At 41.7% G+C, this 17,864-nt stretch overlaps 1 protein-coding gene across 3 annotated transcripts; it reads right to left on the bottom strand.

Annotated features, from left to right (window-relative positions):
* Positions 1-585: 585 nt before the first annotated feature.
* LOC120764839 (motile sperm domain-containing protein 1-like) lies at positions 586-17,099 on the bottom strand. 3 transcript variants are annotated; one of them, XM_040088920.2, is made up of 7 exons: positions 16,996-17,099; positions 10,636-10,892; positions 10,377-10,452; positions 5,586-5,812; positions 3,499-3,660; positions 2,812-2,915; positions 586-1,130 (listed from the first exon to the last, which is right to left on the bottom strand). In XM_040088920.2, the coding sequence occupies exons 2-6, from the start codon at positions 10,862-10,864 to the stop codon at positions 2,836-2,838; spliced, it is 774 nt and encodes a 257-aa protein (XP_039944854.1). In that variant the 5' UTR covers positions 10,865-10,892; positions 16,996-17,099; the 3' UTR covers positions 586-1,130; positions 2,812-2,835. The 3 variants fall into 3 exon arrangements, with proteins under 3 accessions (XP_039944854.1, XP_039944856.1, XP_058279932.1); XM_058423949.1 differs by lacking the exon at positions 586-1,130 and adding an exon at positions 1,295-1,624; XM_040088922.2 differs by lacking the exon at positions 2,812-2,915.
* Positions 17,100-17,864: the final 765 nt, after the last annotated feature.

Here is a 17,864-nt window from a genome sequence, read left to right on the forward strand (position 1 = left end):
ATAACAGGACAGACAAAAAAACCAACAGCAATTATAATAATAGTAAAACAGAACCAAGAACCCCGAGGGCAAACGGTGGAAGCTCCGGCGCTGATGGCTGGAAGCTGGGCGCGGTGGACTGTCCTCCGCAGGCAGGGGGGTGTCCTGGCAGGCAAAGTTGGCAGTGCCGGAGAAGCCGCAGCGCCTGGACCCGGGCTGACCCAAAATCCAGCAGGACAGCAAAGAAAACTCTGAATTCCTGGGCACTCCAACAGATGGTAGAATTCCCAGGACCAGACTCCTCTGTTAACCGTGGACTCCAGGCAGCCAGCAGCCACCCGATCCGTGCTCCCCGGAAGACGAGAGCCGTGAGACCACCACCCTCAGCTCTCTCCGGGAGCTTTTCTCCCTCCCCCAAACTAAGTGATCAACTCCCTTTTGTCCAGGTTAAGCACTCAGCATTTAGTCTCCTAGCAACTTGGGGGGGGGGAAAATTCTATGGGAAACTTAACCCTCAACACTGTTGCAAGAAATTATTTCCCCAGGTAAGAAAATGAGCACTCAACGATATATTGGTAATGATAAAATAAGAAATTTGAGAATTACTTCTTCACCTAAAATTCATGGTTTATTTCATAGTTCCACTGATGGAATTTTTTATTTTCTTCAATGATCAGTTATGACTCTCACCCCTCTGGGTATGTATATACAGAAGTGTTATGTGCCAGCCTCGGCAGGTACAACCACAAACCAAATGAGCGTTTTTACAGAAGACAGTTTGCTTTTATAGTGATCACACACTGATGTGAACATAGACTAAAAATAACAAATGTTGTTTTAATAAGGATTTTTTACAGTAGGCATAGATATAAAAGTTTTTTTCAAATTATTTTCACAGGTATCACTGAACATTTCATAGCTGTCTGTTACAGAAGCACCACAAAGTGCTTTGAGTCTTTCATTTATTATACACAGTTAAAATATATTACACTTCTGAAGGTATCTTAAATCACTGAACTGTTTTGCTAGCATCTTAATGAGCCAAATGGGAGTAAAAGGCAGTCCACATTCATGATGTGAATATACAGTAAGGTGTTTTACATCCTATGAACTCACTGCTCATGTTCTCAAAATAACCATGGTGATGAGACCTGAAAGACAAGAATTAAGAACTAAACACTTCTATTTCACTTGAAATAAACATTTAAAATAATTTACCCTGTCACAGGCCAGAAAATATGGTAAAAGTGCATAAATACATGCAGAATGCATTTATATACACACTTAAATATTAGAAGTATTGCTCCAAATTTTGATATAGTCAAAAATCAACACTGATGTGCAGTGCATGCAATAACTGAACATCAAAGAAGATAGAAATACTCCAAAACATTACTGATCTCTCTACTGGAAAATCTTAACATTGAACTTTTGACTTGGGTAAGTGTAACACTAGCACCCAAACCCCATTTCTCACGGGGGCCAGTTTTGGGCAGTGTCATTTGAATGCTGAATCATCAGTAAGGCAGATCAGTTGAAGGCTACAAGGCTTTTTTTCTGCTCTGTGAATAATAACTGATCGAAGACCAGTTAAGCTTCCTTGTCAGTCTGCAGATGGAGCTTTCAACAGACTCTTTGTTGTGACCTTTAAAGAGGGAAGAAAAAAAGGACTGCTCTGATAGAGGTTAAAAACAATTAAAACCAGATGAAAACAGGAAATAGGGGCTAATAAACCTACTCATGACACACTGAAAAGATCATTTTAATTATGTGCTGATACAGGAAAAAGTACAAATCTGCAGTTCTTAGCCATGGGTTATATTTCACAAGGTAAGGGAGGTAGATGGAAGAACATAGAGGCTCCCTGAATTCCAGCCTTATGTAACATCAAAATTACAATTTATCAGTTCTTGGGCAATCTCACTTTCTTGTAGGCTCAGATGATGTCACTGTAACAGCCTTTCACTGCAGAAAGCTCAGCTAAAGCCTACAGATCTCACTATGGATAAAGACATTTCTGAGACTATTTTATCTCCTGCCACTCCATACTGATGGAACATGGCTACTTTATGAAGATGGTGAAGGCAGAGGCACAACAGAACAGAGCTGCAACACTGCCTTCCATTAGATCAGCAATTTAGCCCTTAAAGAGGAACTACAGCTCAGCTCTTTATTAAGGTCTGTATTGGTTCAGACAATCAGTGCTCCCACAGCTGCTGGATCCTTAGCTTGGATAAATTCCATCATCGCAGAGGAACAGCAGAGGCTTCTGGAGAACAGCCTGTACCACTTGCACAGGGACTTCCAGACAATAAAGGGTTTAACTCATTTCTGTAAATCAAATACTTCTCAAATATCATATAGTCCTGTTGGTGTGGTATAACAACCCTTTCCATTAAATGCTCCATAATCCAGTAGTACTTCCTTATGAAACAGTGGTTTCAACTTCTCAAGAGCAATTGACTTTCTACATGAGTGAGAGTTGCACACAAAAGAATCTGTCCATGAACACTAAAAACGCTGCCAGCAAGGAAGTCAGAACCTGTCAAAACTTCATAGGGAATCTAGAAACAGATTCAGTTGTTGCAAATGTATAAAGTCAAAAGGCTTAGAACTCTAGCTGGCACCAGCAGAACCTGGGGTAATTTTCAAAAGCAGAGATAAAAACAAAGTGAGGATTACTGCAAAGTCCTGAACTGAGAATCCATCAGCATCAGCTTGGGCAAAGAGCCACAAGTGAGATTTCAAACCACTTCAGCAGATGGGACCTTTGTGAATCAGCAGTGTGCACAAACCATCAAGAACTCGCACCTTTCCCCATCACTACCTCACCTCTAGCTATCCGTTTGGAGCTGCCTAGCTCTTTTCCTTTAAATCCTCATTTCTGCCAGGTAGTGGGACAGGAGAATTGAGTTTAGTGTGACTGTTCTTCAAATCTGAAATAGTTATAGAGAAATAGTCATAACAAATGAAATGTTGAACTCATCTATGCTAGCTACTGCAGGAGCAAGTTACAAATCAGGAAGAACTGTGGATGGTAGTGGTCTCAGACAGGGTTTACAACAACTTACTGCTACACGTATCAACTGCTTATTAAACAGGTACAGAGAATAAAGGGTTAGAAAACAGCTCACAGGGTTTGGAGGGAGAAACACAATAATACATTCTACATCCTGCAATAGAGTAACTATTGCAATGCAAGAGTAAGAAACAGCACATTCCATTTAGGTGTGTTGGCAGATGACTGTTGTTGGCCCATCATCAAATAAAGCTGAAATTAGCATGCAGGGGCCTGTGTGCAATAGGTATCAACTCAAATCTGGTCTAAAAGACTTACAATACCTAATTTACCCTGCTGTCACCATGGCTACAAATTAAGAGCTAAGCTGAAATGCAAAACAAAATGTAACATGGTGCTTTGTCTCCATCCAATTTCCTGAGGCTGCTGGCAAAGACAGGTAAAATTTTCCAAACTCATACATGTTGCAGGAAAATATTTATAAAATCCAAAGTACTTACCTAAAACATAAGCAGCTACTAACTTTTGATTCACACTTAAGTGGAGGTAGAGAGGCACCAGGGATTCCATTTCCCCCAATGTAGGTAGCATTAGTGCTGCAACACACACCACCCCAAGGAAGACTGTGAGTAAACTAGGTCCTGACGAGGCAGTTCTGTTTTCTGAAAAAGCAAGACAGCACCAATTGTAAGGAAGATCTAAATAATATAAACATTAAATATTCTGCAAAAATGTCTGCAGTACATGGGAGCTGAAATATCCTCAGATTTTCCTTTTTGCTCTGGAGTTTACAGGGAGTGGAAGACAACTCTTAAACCCACCCTTCTGCATTCTACAGTGGAGGAGGCTGCTCCCTGTTCTGATGCTGGAACTTGTTTTCACATGACTTCCCAAACCTCTCCCTTCTGGAGGAACAGAACCTGCCAGGCCCAGTTGCTATATATACACACTCAGGACAGCTGGATGTCTCAGCAATGCTTGAGGTTTCCCTGTGCATCCTGACTCCATTCCTTGATATGTTCCTTCAGTGACCAATAATCAATCAGTTAAGAGCATCCAAAAGACCTGCACAGGCAGGTAACTGCTCACACCTCCTGAACAAAACCTGCCTGCAGCAGGAGCACAGGTTCTTGGGCCAGATGAGTTCCCCTTCATTCTTTACAGGATTCAAGGGCTACACCTGAGCCAGTCAGTGTAGATTAGTAAAATTTGAATCTTACTTTAAAAACTGAGAGAGTGAACCACTCTGACAGTCCAGTACTACCAGAATAAGGAAATGCAAATCACAAACAATAAAGAGTCCTTCACAGTCTTTATTGCCCTGCACTTTAACAGCTGGAACCTACTCAAAGGCCCACTGTCATCTTTGAAAAGAGCTGTTAACATGTCAGCTGAATACCTCTAACCAAATCCTTAAGATCCATTGGAAAATAGCCAATGTTTTTATCAACTTCTCCTATCCTCAGTGACTAGCAATATGTGCTCTATTTTAATTCCATAAATCTTATTTCCAGGTTGCAGGTTACATGCAAAACTGCAGTTTCTTTGTTTACTGCTTTTCTGTAAGTAAGCAATATAACATAGTCAACAAGGTTTTTAAGCAGAGAAACAGCATTTGGAATAAGACCAGTATCAGACTGTTCAGGATGGCTCAGGCCCTCTGTCCTGGAGCAACTATCACAGGAACATTTTGTTCTGTGAGCCCAGAGACCTTTGTAGGTTTGTCTTAACTGTGTATCCTACTAATATCTAATTATGAGGGGTTTTTTTAATAAAAAGTGTTTCACCAGCCAACAAACTCAGGATAAATAGTGAAACAGATTAATTTTAACAATATGAACACTCTCAAGGAGATTCATCTATTTTCTGGAATTGATTTTTGTTGTCCTGAAAAATATAACAGTGACAAAAACATTTCAGTATAAATCTGTAAAAGTAAGAAGAATGTAGACCATCAATAATCAGTTTAGATTCATTTCAGGTACAACTTGACACTTTATATTCTACCCCTTCAATTTAACTGCCTGGCCTAGGTTTTCAAGACTGTTGATTCACTTCCTCATTGTGTATGAAACACACAGAGTTTTCAGCCACCAACTGTGCTCTTCTGTTCTTGTGGGACAGACAAAGGACAAGGCACAAAACAAGGAGCACTTTAAATGTTCTGGCAATATTTCCTGCTCATCAGGAAATGGGGAATTAACAGTTTGGAACAAACTCAGAAGGGGCATATGTTTTGAAAGAGCCCAAGGGAAAAAATAACTACCATTCTTTCACAGATAAATTCTCATTGTCTGTATGAGAACTCCTGCTCCAGAGGAACAGTGGATGCACTCTCCAAGGTATGACATGCAAACACAGGGCAGCAAAGGGTCTTGATCGATCAAGACAGCATAAACAGAATAGGCACAGTTTGGGTTCTTGTATACTGCCATCCTCAAGTGATAAAGACAGCAGTCTTACAGGTAAGTAAAATGAATTATTTTAAATTTTATTTCTGTTTATATTTTAAAAATGTTTTAAGTCTAGTCACTTGAGCTACTCAAAACTGATTCAGAACATAGGAGGGGTAAAAGATTTCAGCTACCTGGTTGACACAAAGTCTGCTCAAAAAAGACACTTTCAGTCAGGTGTTCTTTTATTCGTTTTTCCTCCTCTTCCTTTTGTTGTTGCTGTTCCTTTGCAGATGGAAGCAGAGTAGCAATAATCTCCTTTTTCCCTAATGCTTTCCTCTGGCTCTGCTCAGACACTTGGAGACGGAATTTATCTATGACACCATAGTAAGAAGCCCGAACGTCTCTGTGACGAATCACACTGCAGAGAAAAACATTTTCAAACAGATGAACTACTAAGAATGTCTGTTGTGGAATTACATCCTATATCACAAAGTTTGCCCTCTGTCGCCCCTCCTCCAGATAAAGTGGAATAATCCAGACCTCCATTACCTCCTTCATCACTCAACATTCTTGAAGACTTGATCTTACCTCCTCTCTCCCCTTCTTATGTTTGCTTTAATTCCCAAATATAAATGCTCCTGGCCAAACAGGACAGTTAAGTCTTTATCTCAAGCCCATCTTTGCCTCAGTCTGAGGCCCAGCTGCCAATTGATGAAACATCAGTTATCTGAAAGATGCCTCCTCCTCATGTATCAAAGTTGTTTGATGCTGGCTAATGATTTTAAGAGGTATTGAGGGGACTGAAGTGGACAGGGAAGGAAAGGAGTTGGACAGGTGTTTGACAAGCAATAGTCCAGCTTCTTGAGGAAACCAGGCTCAAAGCTTTACAATTCTACTTTCTCAGAAGCAAAACTCATTCCCTCTATAGACAAGAGTCAGCTAGGGATTTTCAAAATCAGAAACCCACCACTGAGAGCATGTTTGGAACCTATAAAAAGCACAGCTTTAAAATAGCACTGATCAACAGCAAAACAGACCTCTGAGCAGTGCTGTGCTCAACTGCCTCCTCTCTGCATTTGTGATTTATCATGAGAATACATATCTAGCATTGAAAAGCTACAACATTTAGGTTTTGAAGTGGTATCAGCTCTTAGGGTATATAAGGATTTCAACTACTTTTCCAGATGGTTTTTGTGAAAGGCTGTTCTAAGTTTTCAAGATAACAGCAGCTAATCTGAAGAACATACGTACAAAGAAGAAGGTTGCCATCTCATGAGGGGAAAAGAAACGACTGTACCCTTAGTAACACAGAATAGTAGTCTTAAAACTGCTTCAAGAAACCAATCTTTGTGATACTATATACATTAAAATGCTGCAAGAAATGGATTTTTGTTTTTCAGTCTTCATTTAAAGGAACTATATCACATCAAGACATCTACAAGCATTAGCACATAGCCAGTGCTTGCAACTGGTATATAGTTTGAATAGACTAATCAACACAAAAACAGAGACCAAGTCATCCCCTCAGCAAGAGGCTGCAGTGATGTTTTAAGTCACTTCAGAGGCAGTGTGCCTATGACAGGCTTTCAGCAAGTGGAGTGTTGGCTGGGCAACTGCCTTCACTAAAACAAAAGGCTTTTTCCCCCCACAACCCTAATTCATACAGCTCTCAGCATATCAGCACAGCAGATCAACTCTGATTTCTTCCTTTAACACTTCCTTTTGAATTGGTGTCCCCACTCCTAGTACCATGATACTAACTACCAAACTAAACAGAATCTTTATATAACACTGTGCTAAGGAGAACATGTATCTGCTGCCAAGCAAGGAGAGATTTTCTGCAGACCCTTATAAACAGACACATTCTTCTGTTTCTTTTTAGAGATCATTGCATAATTGGAAGCTCTGTAGAATATCTATTTATCTGGCAAATGGCCACACTTGCATAGTACTGCTCATATCCTAGCAGTAAACACTGTCCTTAGACAGCAACCACTGGAATGGGATGGGGGGTTTTGCTGCACAAAAAAATCCCCTTGGAACATGTGTATGTCTTATTTTCCTTTATTTAATAAAACCCATTTGTTTAACCAAATGTAATCATGCTTGTGTAAATGTCTGCTAAAGAATGGAATAGCTCACTGGTACACTGGTATATTCTGACCTGTTTAGTTCCATTTTTAGCACTGTTGCCCCTGCTTACTGAAACCTTCTAGTTCCATATTCTAAACTTCCTTTCTATTTGGTGAGTCCTTGGAATTTTCAAATTGCACCTAAGGAAAACAGTCTATAGGAATAAAGAGCCATTCCCCAAGAACAGTTATTATTTATCTGACAAAAGATTTCTGTATATGGCCATTTGTTAGCCAGAGATTCCAGGTGGTGTTTTACAGTTTGGAAAATGTCTATTCAAAAAGTTCAGTCTGCTCTTTTAGGTACTTCAGATTTTCTTCAGCTGTATCTGTACATCAGCACAGAAATAATGTGGCAAATAGAAGATAAAAAGAGTTGGTCTATTTTAGCTTATACACCTACTCTGCTTCAGCAGCCTATAGACCCTGTACATTACTGTGGTCACTTAAGCAGCCTCCTCCTGTTCTGAGTTATTGGGTTGACACCTGACAGCAGAGACAAAGGGGAGATGTTGCTAGAGGACACAAAAAGAATGATACTCACACAGTAAGTCGTCAGGGCAAAAAGAAGGGAAGTCTATTTACTTGACTTCGCTTATATAGATTCTGGACAGTGACCAGGGATTAGAGGATAAGGTTTCCACCTCTCCAACCCCACTGGCCAGACTAGAAGTCCATCAATTGTCCCTCCTCAGAGAGGAATGCAAAAACAATCACTTTGTTTATTGTTACAACCTGTGAGAAGACTCCACTACAAAAATGTAAACAATCAGAAGGCTAAAACTCAGGGCAACAGGGAGACACAGAGATCTGAGACTGAGATGGGTGGTGTCATGGGTTAATACAGTTTGGTTTTTTAGTTGTAGAAGAATGTAGAATGTAGAATAATTCTCCAGGTCAGGACCTGGGAATTGCTTTGGAAGAGACAGAGACCTATCAGAGAGTTAGTTGGAATATTGGCATCTGTTCTAACCACTGAAAATTACTAGCTGCGACTTTGGGAAGTACCATATAAAACCCTGTGAATTTCCTGTAGGTGGGTCCTTTTTCTTCTTTCCTTTGGCTAGAGAGAGACAGGTAACATCGAGCTGGGCCTGCTGCTCCCCCCTTTTGGGGGGGGGAGCTGCCCTGAGGCCTGGATGGATTCCATCGGCTCCCGGGTGAAGGGGGGGGAAGGAGAGGTTGCTGTTTTGCAACAGCTACTTTCTTTAAACTTCCCTGGAACAGGGAGAGATCTCTGCTGGGCCCCTGATAAGAGCTATGGGCACCATTTGGGCCGAAGCCACCCCGATTTACACAGAGGGGTGGGCTGAGAAGGCATTTATGATCCTGCCTGTTTTTTTGTGATTTCGGACTGCCCGAGTGCTCTGATCTCTGATGTTTCTGTGAGTTCTTCCTCCCTCACCAGCATAGCCTTGAACATCTAACACCACAAGCTGCAGAGAGAGAGACAAAGACTCCGAGCAGATTTAACTCTTTCTTAGCAACATGAAGCTTCCAGAGCTTAGCCCTTCTCTGAGAGTAAGAAAAGACAGAGTAAACATAAAGAACAACAGCATGAAGTCAGTAGAGCAAGAGTGAAAAGACTATTGAGACATAGGGTTGAAGAGTTGGTTGTTCTATTCTTACTTGAGCCATGGAAATGAACTCTATATTTAGATCATTCCTTTAAATCATGGGAAAGATACGCATTTGGGGAGATGATTGTTTTAATTTGTGTGTGGATTTGAGCAAAGGTGTTTGTGAAGGACTAAGTAATATTAATCCTATAAGATGCTTGAACAGAGATAAAGATGAGAAGCCCCCTGCGCCAGTTAAGAAGTGAGAAGATATCCCCGTACCTTGAGGTGAAGAATCCTTTGCTTTAGAGTTATACATCTTTAAACGGTGACACCCCAGTATGCAAAAGTCTAAGACCCATGACCCATAAGCAGCTTAGGAAACTGCTCCTGGGAGAGGTCACAAAGGCAGGTTTCTCCGGGCGGTTGTTTTTGTGACAGTTTAAAACCCACAAGAGAACTGTTCTAAGTTGTCAGTAGGATCCATGACTCTAAAAGATACTCTTCCCCTAATGAATTGATGAAAGACTACTGTCAGATAGTGAAACTGACTGAAAATTACAAGTTTTGTCTCTTTATGTTGTTTTGTAAGAAAGTGAACAGTTTGAAAGAGAGGGAAGTGTGTTTTTGAAGTTTCATTCCATTTTAGGGGTTTTTTTCCCAACTTTCTTTTTTTCTATTCTTTTAGTTTATGTTAATAAAACTATTTGTTATTTTTAAAGTTGAGCCTGCTTTGTTTTTCTCCTAGTCTCTCTCCCACAGAAAGAGTAAGTACCAAGACCAAAATTTAGTGAACGTGAAACCACTACAGATGGTCAGGGTGAAAGGTAGGCAAAACTACCATTATTAACATGGCCCAGGAAAATGTGCTCAGTAGAACTGCATACATTTTCATTTTGCCAATATGCAAACAAGTATTTCTCACAAACAAATCTCAATACTGGGGGTTTTGCTTTTCTTGCTATTTCTAACAAAAAGGTGCTCAAAGGAGGCTCATATTACTCTCGCTCTTGGTTTACAAACTACATTACAAGATGCATTTACTGGCATTTTATTTATGCCCAAAGGCAAAATTAAAGAAGGACATATCTCCAATATTATAATACCTCTGCTCTAGAGGGAAAGAACATCAAAAATCAGAGCCACAAGTATACATGAGATTAGGAAAACATATCTTTATCCAACTTATATATTATAACATGCATGCTGTCATTTACAACCTCTTAAATAATAAAAGAAATTAAGGTAATAAAATGTATATTAGAAAAAAACCAACCCAACTTCTACTTACATATCAACACAGCACTGAGGCTTCACTGCACCAGTAGCATCCACCACCGCATATTTATTTGGAGTTGTACAAAAAACTGCAAGGAAAAGGACAGGAGTGGAAACAAATCATGACCTAATATATCACCAGCTTCATCAACAGATACACGTAGAGACAAAAGTTTGGTTTTGTCACAGATACGATTTGTTACATGAATTATAATTGGACTGGTCAAGATCATCAACTAACCCTTAAATAGAACTTAAACTAAGAAACCCACCTTTGAATTTTAAGGCAAACTCATAGGGGTTATATAGAGTCAACACCTGCTTGTGTGTTGACTGGTCATCTGCATAAAATATAAGTTCCGTAGGAAAAACAAAAACAGGAAGATTTCCTTCCACTAACTCTGGCTGTCTTTTTTGTTGCTGCATTGGCATTGAATCCTCCTTGCTGCTTCTTCTGTTCTTATGACTTTGTATCCTCAGAGACTTCAGTTTTTGAATCATTTAAGAATTCCAAAGCATTTTGGCAATTCTAAAGGAAAAAATGGAAAAAAAAAAAAAAAAAAAAAAAAGAGAAAAGGCAAGATTATTTCCATAAGTCTATACTAAACTGAGGCAGTTAACAAAGGTGCAAAAATATAAAACATGATGCTTGATTATGAATCTACCTTTACTTATGTTCCTTCAAAAATACTGAAGTAGAAAAAATATTTGCACTGGGCTTCCATCTATTTAACAAACTGCTACAAAATAAATGGATAAGCACCTCTCCAGTGTATCATGGCAGCATTTGTGGGCCCAGTCCATGACTAAGGCTGCTTATGCTGGGTCTTTGCAACACAAACCAAACAATGACAGCAAAAAGAAATCCCATCCTTGCCTCAGGACAGCAACACCTGAGAAACATGAGGGCAGACATGAGGAAATGCAACAACACTGAGGCAGCAGGAGTCACTGTTAGGAAGGAACCTTTCTGTGGGGATGACCTCCCCGGATGAGGTATAACAAGTTAGGAACCTCCTCACCTAGGCACCCAGCTGTGTAAAATCCCAGGGATTCAGAACAAAGGAATGGGGAACACCTTCATGTCTTGTTCAAATCAAATTCCCTGTTCCAACTGCGTAGTTACAGGCAATGAATGGAAAAATGACTGGGATGAGTAGCACCAAACAGATTTGGGATTTACTATTTTATTAAGAGATGACAGGTTTTCTACCACCACTACCTCTAATCGAAGTACGATCATCACAATTCTCCCTCTGCCACCCCCCACAGTTCTATTTTGAGTGACATTCCAGAACTAAAACCAGAACCCATGACTCAACCAAGAAACAATCCCAAATGTAATTCATAAAATAAAATTAAGGCCCAACTCCTCAGCACACATACCATTGACTTAACACATGACAGAGAACAGTCTTCTCCTCCCCCCAAGAATGTCATATTTTACTGCAGCTTCCATAGATTAATTATCAAACTGAAGGTGTCTTTTGAGGTCAAACTTTATAGCAAAAAAATATTAAAACAAGAAAAAGTTCCTACTGACTCATTAGATGTCATTTCTACTTCCCATAAAGCTTTTTAAAATAAGGTACATTTTACCTGTTCTCCAGCTCAATACACTGGATAGTTGCACCTTAAAGAATTTAGCTTCTGAAATTTCTAGCAGCAAATAGCCAAACATTATGGATAATCAAAACCAAATGCTTGTTTCTGCATTCTAAACATCATGATGATCACAGTTCCAAGCACCAGATACGTATTCTGTACTTAAAACATGACACACATTCAAGTGTTTACTAAAGATTTACAGGTTCTGATTCTTATTCACAAACTAAGCTTTTAATTTTATTTATTTAGTTATTAAAATAGCAAATTATACCTGAGAGGAATGACAAGATTTGTCTTTACAAACAAACCCTGGGTCTGCTGGTAGATAAAACTAGCACTGAGAGATAAGCAAAACAATGGGAAGGATTCTACTGATTGATGAATGGAAAAGAAGATACTTGCCTTTACAAACAAACCATAGGTTTGTTTATAAATGAAATTGAATATTGAAAGATGAAAGCAACAATGGGGAAAAACCCATAAATCCCATAAAAATTAAAAATTAGGGGGATTATACATTAAAAGGGGAATCTTAGGCATTTCGGGAAGTCTGTACCTCTCAAGTACCTCAGCCAACGGGGAAAGAGAGAGGGAAATGCGGCCGGGAAATTAGGATAAAAAGGAGGCCGCTTCCTCTGAAAAACTGAGAGACCCCAGGGCAAATGCCCCATGGCCTCTCCCTTTATTCGAATAAAGTAAAAGGACTCCTCTGTCTCCTTTTTGGACATAAACCTCTGGTGTTTGTGGATTAATTTTCCTAACATACCTCTAGAATTCAAATTCATGGATCTCACTGGAATGTCTTTCTTAATGATCCAGTTCCTTTTCAGAGCACAGGTTTGTTTCCACTTCACTGAAATGCTACTAATAATATTCTGAAAACAAATCCCCAATGACAGTGTTCCAAGCTGATGTTCTGCTACCTTATTAAGAAGAGTCTAGAAAAAGAAATGGCTCTCTAAGTGGCAATTTGGGTTCTGAGTACTTCTTGGAATTACAGTGAATCCCTATTGTTTCAGAAGAATCAACTAACTCTGGAATGACTTTGTACAGCAAGTGCAAGTATTAATTTGCAGTGGTCTGTGGACCATCTACAGAGGACAACTTGGAGAGTGTACAGCCCCTAGGCTGTCTCTGTAAGCAGTGATTTCCCTTTTGGGAAGTCCCCTTGAAAGATTTCCTTATAGCTCAGGGTGAGCAAAAGTGCTTCAACCCATGTGCAGCCCCTAGGCTGCCTCAGTTTGCAGGGACTCTCCTTTGGGAAGTCCCTTTGAGAGTTTTTCTTGTGGCTCAAGGTAAGAAAAAATACTTCAACTCATGAGCCTTTGCAGTTCTATGTTAATATTTCATACCCCATTGGTTATTCCCCTTGTTCCTGGTTTGTACCCCTCCTGATGGGTTCTTTTTGGATCCTTCCCCTGATTGGCCAAGTTGTAAAACCCCGCCCATGGCTACCCTATATAATCCATCTCCCCCGGGAGTACGTGGCTCTTTCCTATTGGACTTTGGGGAATAAAAAAGTGATCGGAAAGACCCCATCTCGCTGCTTTTACTCCTGCATCACCCGGGGTGGCAAATGCAGCTCTGCTGCTCAGGCGGCCACACAAAGAGCAAATCACTCTGCACTTGACAGTGCACCTAAGAGCCGATTACTTTGCACCTGAGAGTGCACAAAGAGCTAAATCACTCTCCGCCTGAGAGTGCCTGTGCCTCCATCGATCTAGGTGTTTTTTTAAAGACGCTTCTAGCAAGGAAGGTCATGGCACCTTCAACACTGGACCAGACTGCGACATTAATTCTTGAACAACTTCATGAACTATTACAAAGTGAGTTTCATTATTCCATTCAAACATATTAAGACTATATTAAAAGCTAATGTGGAAAAACTGCCAGCACGTAGGAATACAAAATACCTTTTGATGTTTGTCTTAGGCAGAAGACTTAGAATTATTTAAATTTATTTTAACAAAGTTAGCTCAATGCAGTATGCAGTAAGAATATGTTGGAATCTTTGGTTCTCATATCTATCTACACTCTGCACATCATGTGTAACAGAAATACAGGCAAATTTTGACATTAACAAAAGGGATTTTTTTCAAATAAATGTTTTAAGCTACCATAAAACCAACAGCAAGCTACTGCTATACAACTTGACTATGTTTAATAAAATTTTCAAGTATTATTTATAATAATCAGTATTATTTTGATGCTTTCATTTTTTATTTAAACACTGCACATTTCATTCCAATTCCTGGCTTCATCCCACATCTCCAGTTTCTTCAGCTCAGTCCGTGGCAAGTGTTCAGTGTCCAAAACCCCACAATTCTCAGTATCAGTGGAGGTATGGATCACTATGCCTATCAACAGGCTCATTTTTGTTACACATCTGTGGAAAACAGTGTGCAAACCTCCCAGGATTCCACAACCTGCATGTGGAAAGTCACCAATCTTTAAAAAGTATATCCCATTATTGCTTCCTTTTCCTATTTAACTTGGCTAGATGAGGAGCTACCACCCAAACTTGCAAAAGTAACGTCTGGCAAGCCTATAGTAGACACATTTGCTGACACAGCAGTGTCATTCAGGGTACAAATTTCTGGATTCCTAAGCGAGCAACCAGCATCCTTTTTGAGACAACAGTTTTAGCTTACAAGTCACCTTGCTGGGACATCTCACCAAATGACAGCAGTAAAAGCACTTTTCCCAAAGACTGATTGATAAACCACACATATGCTAGGGAGATGTGATGGTTTAGTATTGATACTCTTGATAACAGCACACGTCTCCCATCAATGAGAAACTGCAAATGCTTTTACAAAGTTTGTATCACCACAACTTCTCTGCCCAGATTAACCCCGCAGCAGCTCTAACGGTGAGAATAAGGTCACGTACCCCAGACAGTTCATGAACAGAAACTCAGCTACTGCTCTTCTGCACCTCCACTGCACCACAACCACTAAATTTTGTGGTCAACAGTCACCACGATTGCTTGCAGCACATAAAGGTAAGCACAAGCAAATCTGTCCCAACTCAGGATCTGGGGTCTCAGGTCTGTGATTTGCACTGCACAGATGGGCTTCTCCCAGCAGCGCCAATGAAATAATTCCCGCAGGAGCAGGGATCTGCCAGAGCTAACATTCGCCAAGGCCAGCGTGTAACACCTGAACAATGCCAGCTCACTTCCCAGCACCTTTTGAAGTCCTGACAAACAATTGCCACTGATATTTTTTCAGCACAATAGGGATCTTTCCTCTGTGAAGTTACTAAATATATACTGCTGGTGTCACAATAGCACAGATATGCCAGTGTTTCCTTTGAAATCCCTTTCTTCATAAATTTAACTTGACACAGAAAAACATGAAGTGAAACGTAACTTCTCTCCAGGGTCAGAAATAACATCCATTGTGATTTGTTTTTACTTAACAAGTATCTGCTGAATAAATAAATCAACTGAGGAACTTTTTTGTTCCCATTTTAACTTCCAACAGCCTCATCACCATGGCTTCCCAGTGCATTTGTTGGTTGTTTTTTCTTCATAACAACTGCAAATAACTACAGAATGTCATTGGGTAAACACTTCATTCAGAAGAAAACCTCTTTAGTCGTCTCCACACTGCTGTTTTAAAAGTTGCCTAATTACAGTGTAATCTACTTTTGTTACATCTCATGATCTACCCCCTAAATCTACACAAGTCTTTCTACACTACATACTCAGTAAAATTGATTATTTTTGAGCACATATTTACAAAATAAACCACAAGTCTTCTTCAAAATTCCCTCCTATGCCAAGCTGAGCAATCACTTTAAGCTACATGCAAATGCAGCATGGGATCTGAAGCATTCCATAAACATTTTGTTTCTCCAAAATGTTTTGAAGGCCTCAACGTGCACTTACACAAACCAATGTTTAAACTATCTGCAATTATTTGGGAGTGTCAGTCAACGATGTGAGCAGAGCCAGCAGTCAAGGATGGCTGGATTCCATTATTGTTAACTCTGTCACTGACACTCCGTGACCTTGAGCAAGTTGGTTAACCTCACCTCAGTTTACTGACCTATGAAAGCACACATTCTGCAAAGTATTTCAGTAAGCGGATGGTCCCCTTTGAACCGGCAGAACTGTTCTGATACTTTGTAAAACTGCTACTGTTTACCCCTTCACAGGATGATGAGAAAAGTCATCAGTGTCTCCAGGATGCTGTAAAATGAAAGTCTCGGAGCATTAACTATTAGCATGGATGACCACAAGCATAAATCATGCTGATACTGACAGCAAAATTTATTAGGATCACATTATTTTTTTTAAATGCTGAAAAGGTGACTAACAAAAGGAAATATTCAAATACAACTAAGAGGCATAAAAAGCAGTGAAAAATGAAGTAACAGCTGTGCATTGTTTCTGATCCATTCTGCTACAGGCTTGCAAGGATCCTAGAGAAGACATTCAAGGGCACATGCGCTTTAGTCTCTATTTCCTCACTTTAAGCTTGTTTTTAATGCACTAAACTGGCTGATTTTTAAACGTGTGTTGTGCTCATTAGCGCTGCGTGGCCCCAAATCGCCTCAGATTAACAGAGGGGAGCACTCTTCCCTGGGAGAGCGACGGGAGGAAAGGCGTTCCGAGCTGTGCCTACTGCCGGCCGGCAGGGCACGGCGGTTATTACACACTCTTAATTGATCCTCTTTGTTCTCAACGAGGAGCAGTAGCGATACGGGCTGAGGCAGCTGCGCGATAACGAACGGCACCTCCCACAGCCAGCCTGGCACCTCCGCACCGCCCCCGGCCTGGCCCCGCCACACCGCCCCCGGCCTGGCCCCGCCACACCGCCCGGACCAAGCCGCGGCCCCGCGCCGCCGCCCCGCGGCGAAGGGACACCAGGCCAGGGCCTCGGAGCGCGGCCGCCGCCCCGCTCCCCATCCCGGCCTCACCGCGCTTCCTCAGGGCCTGCGGAGGGCAGGGGCGGGAGGCCCGGCCCGTGGGGTCGCCCGCCCCGTGCCCACTATCGCCCCCCGCCCCGACTCACCCGCCAGGGACCGCTAGTGCGGACTGGTGCGGCGCCCCTTTGTCCGCCCGTCACTGCGGGCAGCGCTGGGGCTGCTGGGACCGACCGGCCGCCGCCGCGTCACCGCCCCGCCCGCCGCCCGCCCTCGCCGCCCTGTCGGGGGTGCCCTGGCACGCCGAGCTCCGGCGGCCTCGGCACCGCGGCGTTCGGCGCTGCTTCCCCCGCCCGGCAGCCCCGCGGCACCGCCGGCTCCCCGGACAGTGGGGCTTGTGCGACCGGCCCGGTGCCTCTCACCTGCGATGAGGTGGTTTTTTAATAATACTTCCCCTCATCTCACGGTTCCCAAAGTCTGACCCCGTCCCGGAGGGGTTCCTGCCCCTCTCCCGGCTCCCGCTGCGCTCGGGGCCGCCGTGTGTTCTGCCCTGCGGGGCTCAGAGCAGCTCGGGCTCACCTCGATGCCGCCTATCGCTGGCAGTCCCCCGCTGGAAGGGTCGGCGAGTGTCAGCCCCGGGCTGAATCAGAATAGAAGTATTAGCGAGCCGGACATCCAGGCGTGACCGTCTGCCCATCCAGCAGCATGGCTTAAATGGGACACACTGTCTCTGTAAACACTTCCATGCTGTTACCTTTGTTCTTTATTCCTCTTATTAATGTGCTTTCATTCAATTAGACTGTTTGTGGACTTCAGCTTGTACTATGTATTATCCACTATATTATCTTCCCTTGTTTTTTTTTTTTTTTCCCAACTTCCCCTCTGTATAATACAAACAAATCCATGTGTAATCACCACCCAGTATCATCCCAAACGTCAAGATCTTTAATGCAGAAAAATGTTTTTGTTGCAAGTCAGGTGGATAATTAAGGTTTATATTGAGCCACCCAGTACAGGA

The sequence above is a fragment of the Hirundo rustica genome, chromosome W (genome assembly GCF_015227805.2).
Source record: "Hirundo rustica isolate bHirRus1 chromosome W, bHirRus1.pri.v3, whole genome shotgun sequence".
Classification (NCBI taxonomy): domain Eukaryota; kingdom Metazoa; phylum Chordata; class Aves; order Passeriformes; family Hirundinidae; genus Hirundo; species Hirundo rustica.

Excerpts from the sequence above, each read along its gene's own strand:
- LOC120764839 (XM_040088920.2), bottom strand. The coding sequence starts at position 10,864 with ATGATTCAAAAACTGAAGTCTCTGAGGATACAAAGTCATAAGAACAGA. Across the intron at positions 10,453-10,635 it reads GTTTGCCTTAAAATTCAAAG|TTTTTTGTACAACTCCAAAT; the intron begins GTGGGTTTCTTA and ends TTTTCCTTGCAG. Across the intron at positions 2,916-3,498 it reads AGTAGCTGCTTATGTTTTAG|ATTTGAAGAACAGTCACACT; the intron begins GTAAGTACTTTG and ends TAACTATTTCAG.